Source organism: Galeopterus variegatus, unplaced genomic scaffold, assembly GCF_000696425.1.
Source record: "Galeopterus variegatus unplaced genomic scaffold, G_variegatus-3.0.2 Scaffold3045, whole genome shotgun sequence".
Classification (NCBI taxonomy): domain Eukaryota; kingdom Metazoa; phylum Chordata; class Mammalia; order Dermoptera; family Cynocephalidae; genus Galeopterus; species Galeopterus variegatus.
This window is the reverse complement of record NW_007729156.1, coordinates 16,133-27,093: the sequence shown is the minus strand read 5'-3', so window position 1 is coordinate 27,093 and position 10,961 is coordinate 16,133. Positions and strand designations below refer to the sequence as shown.

The 10,961-nt window shown below is 38.6% G+C and overlaps 1 protein-coding gene across 1 annotated transcript in view; it reads right to left on the bottom strand.

The window, feature by feature from the left end:
• Window positions 1-125, bottom strand: part of RCOR3 (REST corepressor 3) — a 48,903-nt gene extending 48,778 nt beyond the window's left edge. Inside the window, 1 exon segment of the mRNA XM_008583803.1 lies at window positions 23-125. Coding sequence (XP_008582025.1) covers window positions 23-97 — 75 coding nt within the window. The 5' untranslated portion in view covers window positions 98-125.
• Window positions 126-10,961: the final 10,836 nt, after the last annotated feature.

The window sequence follows — 10,961 nt, the reverse complement described above, 5'->3', positions numbered from 1 at the left end:
CGCCGCCGCCGCCGCCGCCCACTGGGCTCTTGGCGCTGCCGTTGGCCGCTCGGTTCTTCCCCAGTAACTCGGGCCCTTTCTCCATCATGCCAGGCATGGTAGAAGAGGGGAGGGGGAAAGGTGAAGGGAAGAGGCAGGCGTCAGGGTGAAGGTATTTTTTTTTTAACTTTGTCTTCCTCTTCCCACCTTTCTTTTTTTCGTTCGTTTTTGCTGTTTTAATAGTTGGGGAGTGATTGCTGTGAGTGGGGAAATAAAATTAGGACGGGGTCCTTGCCCAGCTGGCGCTTCCTCAGTCTACGTTGACCGGTGGTCCCGGCTTGGAGCAGCCCCGTGGGGAGGGCGGAGTCTGCAAGCATAGGTGAGGCAAGAGCTGCGTTCTGGCAGGGGTTCCAGCCTGGAACGAGATCTGCTCTGCAATGCTTTCCTGAATTGCATTCGGCGAAAGGAATAGGGAATTGCATTTACCACTTTACCGGATTTGAGGACATCTGCTGCGCGCCACACGGCCTGGCGTTGGGGCTATTCATGATTTTCTTTTCTTTTCTTTTTCTTTTCCCTTTTTTTCCCCACCCTCACGCGTAAGTAGAAGTGAGTGAGGGCACACTGTGAGCGTCTAGTATGCGGATGTATGCCAAGCAGTATTTGGGGTCAACAGTGAGATGTTCTCTAAACACTTGAAAATAAAGATGGTCCTGTAAGAATTCTATCACAGGTCACTGCACAGTGGATCAAACCAGAAATGAGCTTCTCTGGCCAAGAACAAGCCTTTACTGAGAGAAATAACATAACTAAGTCAGGAATTGAGCCAAGAACACCCTGGGAAGTAAATAATTTGGCAGGGCCCCTGTCTAAAGAGGAAAGTCTCCTGTGTATGTGCAAAAAATATCTATTTCTTCATTTCTCTATCAAAACTTGGTATGATTCCATTAAATATTTGAATCATACAACTAAACCTTTTATTCTGTTCCTTTTCTCAACAAATACAATTCTGAATATTGGGGAGAACACCCTGGCCGAATGAATAGCCACTTTCTGTAACAGTTATATTGTTCATTGTAAATTAATACATTGGTATTTTAACTTTTATACAGGAGCTTTTAATGAACATGATTCAGCTTCTCTGGTCCTGCAGCACAAAAGCCACACCCTGATTTTAGGGAATCCACCAGATTAAATGCTACTCTGAGCCCTCTTAACCAGGTAGCTGTGTAACACCCTGCCTTTGCAACACCTCCCATGCGCTTACTGAAAGGAGTCTGCATATAGATAAGGGACCAAAACATTGTGAAGATTTGGAGACCTTTGTAACTTATTTCTGTTTATTAGTAAAGTCCTTAAAGTGAAAATATTCCACTCCTGAATATGGCAAAGAGGGCAATGCAGAGAAGATTGCATTCCACTGTTAGGAAAAAAGCCAGGGGTGGGGGGAGTAGGGTGGGTATGGCATTTTTGAAAAAGAAAAGAAAGCAGGTTTTTGCTTTTCCTCCTGTAGAAAAGGAAAGCACCTGAAGCTGGCATGGTTCTGAAGGAGAATAGTGGGGCTTAAAATATTTTCACAACAGTTAATGAGTATATAAAGAAAAAGATCTATGAAAATGTTTGGGGGCCCAGCCCGTGGCGCACTCGGGAGAGTGCGGCGCTGGGAGCACAGCCGCGCTCCCACAGCGGGTTCGGATCCTATATAGGGATGACCAGTGCGCTCACTGGCTGAGCACGGTGTGGCTGGTCTCAAAAAAGGACAAAAAAAAAAAAAAAAAAGAAAATGTTTGGAATGCCTGTGTATGAAGGGGTTAAAGGAGGAAAAGAAAGTGGGCAAGGAAGAAAGCGTTAGGAATGGGTGAATAAACAATGTCCAGGGATGCAGAGTCATGAGAAGGGTTTAAGAAAAGGTCTTTAGATTTGTTACCTGGAAAGATGTTGTTTATTTTGTCTAGTTATTTTTTGTTGTTGTTTTTATTGTATTTTTAAGATTCTTAGTATTTTAATCATATTTTAAATTTGAAAGAGATAATACTTCCTTCTAGTTCCAAAGTCAAAAGATGTAAGAGGATATACTTAAATATTGTACTGGAGATCACAGCATTTGCAAAAAAGGAAGGAGAAATGAATAAGGATTGGAAATAAATACATAAATCTCTTATTCAGAGAAAGTATGGTAGTCTATCATATTTTATACATAAAATTAAAATCTATAATCATTAGATTTAATAAATGAATTTAAATAAATTTAGCAATTGGTTGGATATAGTCAGTATATGAAAATCAGTTGTATTTTTATATACTAACACCAAACAATTGGAAAGTGGATTTTTTAAAATGTGATGCCATATTCAAATGCATCAAAAATATCGTATTCCTGTGTATTCATTTTATGCCTGCTGTGACAGATTACCACAAACTCGGTGGCTTAAAACAAATTATTCTCTCACAGTTCTGGAGACCAGAAGTCTGAAATCAAAGAATCAATGGGGCTGCACATCTTCCAGAGGTTCTGAGGGAGAGTCTGTTCCTTACCTTTTCTAGTTTCTGGTGTCTGCTGGCATTTCTTGGCTTGAAGCCACATCAGACCAACCACTGTTTCTGTCTTTACATTGTCTTCTCTGTGTGTCTCAAATTTCCTTCTAGCTCTCATAGAAGGATAGTATGATGGCATTTAGGGTCTGCTTGGATAATCCAGGATAATCTTCTCATCTCCAGATCCATGATCACATCTGTGAAGATGCTTTTTCCAAATAAGGTAACAGTTACAGTTTCCAAAGATTAAGACCTGATATCTTTGGGGGTGTGATTCAGCCCACCAAAGTTAGGAATAAATCTTATGAAAGATGTGTAAGAACTCATACTGATAATTGTATTATTGAGAGAAATTAGAGGAGACCCAAGGAAATGAGTGGATAGACTATGCTCATGGATGGAAGATTCAGTATTGTAAAGATATCAAGTCTATCCAATTTGACCTGTAGATTTAGTCTGATTTCAGTTACAGTCCCAGCAGATTGTGTATATAAATTGACAAGCTGATTCTAAAATTTATATGGAAACTGAAAAGGTCAAGAACAGCCAAGACAAAATGGAAGAAAAACAAAGTTGGAGGAGTTATACTAGCAGATATTAATACTTAAAAAGCTACAAAAATTAATTCAGTGTAGTACTGGCATAAGGATAGAAACACCAACGGAACTGAATAGAGTTCTCAAACAGATGCTTACATGAACATTTTATTTATGGAAAGGTAACACTGTAGTAATATGGAGAAAAATGGATGTTTCAATGAAGTGGTTCTGGTGCAATTGATTATCCATGTGAAATGAAAGAAACGTTAGTGCCTACTCCTCATATGAAAAAGAATAAAGAAAAAAGAAAGTAAGTTCTAAGTAGATTGTTGTAGAGGATTCATAAAGCAAATGTACTTCACAGGGCCTGGTTTTCCAAAGCCTTGCAGTTTCAAATATTGACCTTGTAAAGGACAGGAAATTTTCCCCAGGCTATTGAGTCTCGTAAGATAAAGAATTGTAACACAGCAAGGCTGCTGGTTCAAAGACAGACTAGTTACTGATTGATATGTAAAGTTACTGGGAAGCTGCTGGAGGGAGAAAGAATATATGCTAGATCAAGTTTTTGTTGGTAGGTCACTTAATAGTCTAATGGAATGTCATCTGACTTGTTTTTACTGAATGTTACCAGCTTCTATTGTCAAACTTGTTAAAACTATGTCTCTTCCTATAACCTGCTGGTCCAGAGGATAAATGCAGGAAGAGAACCCCAATTCATGGTTAATTTCCCAAATGGAAGGAATGCCTCACACTTGAGGGTTCTGGGATGTTAACCTCTTTCTGGGGCATCTCACTGCTCAGAAGAGATGGGCTTTGAATAATCCTTGGCAGCTCCATCACTCAGGGGAAAAGGGGCAACAAATCCATGGGAGGCAAAGCAACAGATTGTGGACCTAAATGTAAAAGATAAAACAATAGCTCTTTTATAACTTTGGGTATTCAAACAATTCTTAAACAGGACATAAAAGGCACTATTTATAAAGGAAAATATTGAGCATTCCAGATACAGAGAAAAATAGTATGGGAAGGGCAAAGAATCTTGAATGAAGATGTTATGTCAGAAAACTAAAAATGGTTTTGTAGTCGAGTATGAAGTGAACTCAGAGGTAGGCAAGGTCTGAACCACATAAAGCTTACTATATCACTCAAAGGGTTAGGCAATTTACAGATAATGAAAAAGGATCAGAGAGATCTAAGAAGAGTGATTGGGACCAATTTTAGGTGGAAATAAAATATGGCAAAGCAGTCAACTAGAAGGCTGTTGAAATAGTCAAGAAATGAGGCTTAAGTTGGTAGCAAAACAAGGCAGAGTCTGATAGAAATATTTAGTAGGTAAAATTAGCAAAATCTGGGGATTGATTAAATATAGAAAGTATAATGGAAGGAAGGAATCTTAAGCTGATGTCAGAATTCTGACTTGGCTGTCTAGATGGATGATTTTGTCAACAACTGAGATGGTGAGTACTGAAGACTTACCAACTTGAGGGGTGTGGAGAGTAGATTAATTTCTGGATATATTGGGTACCCCATAGGGAGATATCTGGCATGCACTTGGATATATAATTAAGATCAGGGTTGGAGAGGAATTTATTAGTGACTGATTGTAGGTCATGAGACCTGTCTTAGTCTGTCTGGGCTGCTATCACAAAATACCTTAGATTGGATCATTTATAAACAATATTTCTTCACAGTTCTGGAGACTGGAAAGTCCAAGAACAAGGTGCCAGCGGGTTCATTGTCTGATGAGGGCTCTCTACTTCATAGATGATGCCTTGTTGCTATGTCCTCCCAAGGGGGAAGGAGCAAGATAGCTCCCTTCAACCTCTTTTATAAGGGCACTAATCCCAATCATGAGAGCAGAAGCCTCATGACTTAATCATTTCCCAAAAGGCCCTACCTCTTGATTCTATTACACTGGGTATTAGGTTCTAACATATAACTTTTGGGGAAACACATGCATTCAGACTATAGCAAGACCTAACTAGATCACACAGGAAGAGCATGTAAAATGAAAAGTATAATGAACTGAGAATGAAAAGCAGGGAACACCAACATTGAAGGGCCAAAAAGAGGAAAAGGAATCCGTAAAAAAATAAATAGAGAAACTGGAAAAGAACTAGAGAGGGTAATTTGCTGAAACCAAGGGTATATAGAGAGGTCCAAAGAGAAACAGGATCACTAGGGCCAAGAGAGAAGTCAGTAAAATATGACTCAAATGCTTACGCAAGTAAGAGGTCATGAATGATCATGGTAAGAGCAATTTTAGTGGGATTGATGGACAGAAGATCCAAACAGCAGTTGATTGAGAAGTGAAGAAGTAAGGGAATAGGAACAATATGAGCCAACTCCAGAAAAGTACTCATATGGATTAAAATGGAAAAAAACAAAAAAAACAGGAGACTACACTAAGTGCCTTAAAGCAAAGTAACCGTAGAGCTATATATATATATGTATATAACATTTTAAAAGTTGAAGTCCCACATGCTGTTATTCCCCCCTTATTATCAGATGGATGTTTAAAGTTGCAACTTTATGTCAAAGAAAAGAGATAATAAGAGCTGGGTCCATGAACATAGTATATGCTTAATAAATGTTTGCTGGATTGAACAAAATTGAGTTCCAAATTTAATCTTTTATGAACTTTTTCTGTAGTAAAATTAAATTTTTCATCTGTACTTTTCTTTGATGCTGGTACTAGTTTTTATACTTTAAAGTCAACATGTTACCGAACCCAAGTCCGGCTGCCCACCACCCAAACAAAAACAGATGACTCAAAAGTCAAATGTTGGTGGAATAGAAAGTCAGCTTCAGGAATACAGGTAACCTGAGGCAGATGTTAGGCTAAGCCATCTCCCCAGTAAACCTGAAGGAGATGGCCAGACTAAAGCCATCTCAAAGACTCAGATTTACTGAGGGTTTTTTAAAGAGGGGGTTGAGGTAATGGAATGTGGGACATGAAAAGCAGGAGGGAGGAGAATGTGTAAGGAGAACCTGCGAATTCTTGCCAAGACTCTATTTGGCTTCTGTTCTCATCTTTGACCTTACCTTAGGGTCTTGCAGGATTTTGCTTTGCTTAGGCATAGAATCAGCATAGCTATTGATGACTTCCTTGTTTTCTCAGGGTCTGGATAGTACATGTCTCATGGCAAGTTTGCAGCACCGGGCTGACTGGAAAACAACTTTACATTTATGTTAATACCATCTTCTTGCCCCAGGGTTCAAAATATCAAATGACCAGGGGAAAAGAGGGAACCTAAAAAGTGCATGCTAGGAAAAAACTGTCATGTTTTTTTGTTTGTTTGTTTCCCTAAAGCCCATGTGGTTTTAGGTCCCAACATGGCTCCAGTCCTGCTCACTCCAACAACAAACACACGTATAATAACCTTTTCGAAAGGAGTGAAGCATGTCTACCTATGTCAATATAGAACAATCTTGAAGATATAAGTGAAAAAGTCAATGTGCAACAGTTAATACAGCATTCATGTATATTCATAAGTGTGTGCATGTGTATGTATGTATCTTTTCCAACATACATATATATATATATATCTGCCTGTACATGCTCAGGATATTTCTGGAAGAGTACATAAGAACTGGTTATTTCTGGGGAGAAAATGTCAGAGTCTGGAAAGGAAGGCGGACTTTATCTTCCTGTGTATTTCTTTGCATGGTTAGACTCTCACCATGTGTATATATTACTGTTTTGAGAAAATAAATGTTTAAAGAATCAACTAATAGACAAAACACAGATAATTATAGTTAAAAAATAATGTTAAAATAATGTAAAAGTAAAGTTACAGCTGATCAAAGTTGGAAAATAGAATAGAAGAGGAAAGATGGGAAAAGAGTAGGGATGTTACTATCCTCATTTGACAGAAGAAAAAATGTTCAGTGGGGCAATAATTGTGGACTATACCTCAATTCACCAACTATACTAGGCACACAGGAAGGACCTCAATAGAGGTCTATTTTATTCATATTATACAGGCTCATAATGACTTTCTTTATGACACCAATTTTGCTGAAGAGTTTATTGATTTGCTCTTTGGTTCTCTTTCATTATCACTTTAGAAGTGCTGGTCCTAGAACAAATTTAACTCCAAAATGGAGTCAACTGATGCTGTGAAGCATGGCCAGGAGACTGCCTAATATTAAGTCAGCTTATGTCAGGCTGATGAGGAAGGAGCTTTTTTATTTTTATTTCTGGCTTTTTTTTTTTTTTTTTTTTTTTTTTTTTTTTTTTTTTTTTTTTTTAGAGGCACTGATCCCTGAGGCTGGGGGAAAAATCATAATCTTAAGAGCTGAGAGGAACTCTAGGGTTCTGGTAACCCCTCTTTCTTCACCTTCTGGAATGAATATTCACCTTTTCTGAAGTTGGTCCTACCATTTTCATTTAAACAGATATAGAGATAGGTAACTCTGCATCATCATTTTTTAAGATGTCTGTCTTAGAAAATATAACTTTTGGGCCGAGCCTGTGGCGCGCTCATGAGAGTGCGGCGCTGGGAGCACTGCGACGCTCCCACCGCGGGTTCGGATCCTATATAGGAATGGCCGGTGCGCTCACTGGCTGAGCGTGGGGTGGGCGACACCACACCAAGGGTTGTGATCCCCTTACCAGTCACGAAAAAGACAAAAAAATGAAAAAATAACTTTTTTGATACACAAAATTTGGCCACATATGAGAGAAGCCCCAAATAGCAGTGTCTTAAACATAATAAACATTTATTTTCATGTAGAAGACACACACAAGTAGGCAGTACTGGGCTGAAATGACACATGTGATGAACTTGTCAGGGATCCAGTCTCCCTCCATCTCACCCCTCCACCCTTCCTAGAGCATAAGTCCTGCCCTTGTGATCCAGGATGGCTGCCAGAGTGCCAGTCATGACCATGCTCCATGCAAGCGGAACAGGAAGAAAGAAAGAAGGGCACAACCCTCTCTTTAAGGAGACTCTCTGGAAGTACCACATACCATTTATGCTATATCAATGTCCAGAACTTAGTCACATGGTTCACCTGACCTCAAGGGAGGCTGGAAAATGTCAAAGTGCCCGGCTAAAAACCAAGGTTCTCTTGCTTTTAAGGACGAAGGAGGAAATGAATACTGAAAGGCAGCGAGCAATTTCTGTCATGCTAGCTCTTAAGATATTTTAAAACAGCAATCATATCCCACTTAAGCTTCTTTTACAGACTATGCATCATTATTCTCTTCACTGATATTGTTTTCAAATCTTTCACCTTTTTGATTGTCTTATGAATATGCTCTAATTTGTACTTAAAACAACACACAGTACCCAAATTCTGTGAGAGCTGACTGGTGCAAAATCAATTAGAACTACTTTGGCCCCTTTTCTTTGCATATTTTTATTAATCCATCCTAAAATTAGCTTTCTTGGCAACAGCTGCACATGGTTGCTAAATCTGGAATCAACTGCATCCTCTGGGTCTTTTTTACATCTGTTGTTGTTTAGCCTGGTTCTCCTCACTTATACTCCAGCAGGTCTTTTATTTTCCATGTTGTCCTCTCCTGAGTGAGTATAAATCTATTGCTGTTTAATTTCATGTGGCTTAGGACTGGCTGGTTAGCTCAGTTGGCAGTTGGCTAGAGTGCAGCTTTATAATCCCAAGGTCATGGGTTTGCATCTCAAACTGGCCAGCTGCCAAAAAAAAAAAAAAAAAAGAAAGAAAGAAAGAAAGAAAGAAAGAAAGAAAGAAAGAAAGAAAGAAAGAAATTCACCTGGCTTATTTTAGCTTATCTGAACCTTTTGGGAACCTTTTCAACTCTAACCTTCTTATCCAACATATTATGTGTCTCACCTGTGGGAATTTGCACCTGTAATAAACTGAATATCTATTTAGAGGCAGGGACAGAGTCTTTGGGTACAATGCCTAGTGCATAGTAGGTTCTCAATGTTTGTTTAACGAATAAATAATGCAGTTAGAAATAACATTTTCTAGAAGAATTTTTTTAATTCTAAAATTACATATGACAGTAAACTATGAAATCTATCTTTTAAATAATATAGACTTTTATCTCTCTGGGAAAATTATATTTGAATGTGTATAGAGTTCTAAACAGGTGATTTAATAGTTATGCTAAATTTCTTCCTGTTGTATGATTTTGTAATGATTTATTTGGCTAAATAAAAAGAGAAAGAGACTACACAGTGAAGAGCTTAAAGTTTATATCTTAATTCTGCCCTGATACACTGTATCCTTTACTAATTCATTCTCTTCTCTCAGTTTTACAAATTTTAAAATAGAATTTACAAATTATTTTATGTTTAAAAAGACTTTTAAGGCTGGCTGGTTAGCTCAGTTGGTTAGAGCATGGTGTTAAAACATCCAGGTCAGGGGTTCTGATCTCCTTACCAGCCAGCTGCCAAAAGAAAGACTTTTAAGGAACATAGTGTTAAAATCAGTTTATAGGGAACTCTAGAATCCAAATAATGAGGTAATCCAAAGAGATGTGTCAACCACTAAAATGGAAACAAAGTAACATTAAATTGATATGTGGAACTAATCCTAGAAAATAACTTTAAAATGTCTCAGAAATGTGCTACTCATGAGATTAGGGGACTCCTAAAATACTTTCTTAGAAGTTGGAGATAGCACTCTAATGTGTAGAATAATCTATAAATTTGGCACTTAGACCATAATGACAACACAGTCGCTGGCACATAGTAAGTATTTGGACATTAATTATTAAATGTGGAGATTAGAAATCAAGTCAGAGTTTCTCCAGAATTGACCAAGGAGATGACACCCTGAATCTATACAGTGGTTCCTTATTTAGGTAGAAATATTCCTAGAGATAACAATACAGAGAAATAGGTTCTCTGAAGAATCTCATCAGTATATAAACAGGATTTTTTAAAAGTAACTGTTGCCAATTGTGCTTCATTTAACCCCCACTCCTACCCCACTTTCCCTGCATCTGGGGCTCATTTAGCTACATCTTGATCTTATTCCATTATTTTTGGTTATCAGAGCAATATCATTCTATTTAGTATAGGCCAAATTTGTGGCTCTCAGGACTTGGAGTGCCTGCCACACCCTGCCCCATTTTCCCCCAGAACTTTCAGCTCTGATGTCCATCCAGGGTGGAAGAGAAAAGGAGGCAGATTGTCTTCTTCCTTCACTATTCGTAACAGACTTGTAGTCTTCATTCTGTTGGTTACCACTATTTCTCTGTGTTGGGAAAAATAGGAAAATGTCAGGGCCCCTCAGATGTTCAGAATCTTGCCGAGCATTTGCTGTGAATATCCTCAGGTGTTCCTGTTACTACTTAATGTAAATTGTGTATGGGCACCCAGGTGTCCAGGGTTGTGGACTTAAGTATAAAAGACTAACGGCTCTGATTCCCAGTGCTTCTCAGAACTCTCAGAGAAGCCGCTAGGACAGTTGCTCCTAGACCTGAATAAAACCCATTCATTTTTCTATATCCACGGCTCCCAGAACCTTTTTTTCTATTTCCTAGCTCACAGACCTGTGTGTGGAGGGTTTGTAACCCAATCTGTGCAACAGACTCGAGGGCTCTGTAAAGCCCTAGCTTTACACTGTTTTATACTACCTGAGCATAGCAGACCAAATACATGGGGCATTTTTGTTGGTTGTTGAGAAGGTCCTACTGGAGCATCCGCCTGTGCTCTTTGTATGAGAGACCTGGCTCAGCCAATACCTCTTCCACGCTCCCTTAGCACTCACCTGCAGCTCCTACTACTGTGACCTTTCACCCAGTGGGCAGCCATCTTGGATGGAGTACCAAAAACATAGTATAAAGTTAATAATAATGGAAATTTAAGCAGTTATTAGATATTATTACTTCTCTTTACTTCTGAGCCATGAGTTGCGTTTTGAAAATAAACCTTTTTTTTTTTTTTTTTTTTTTTTTTTTTTTTTTTT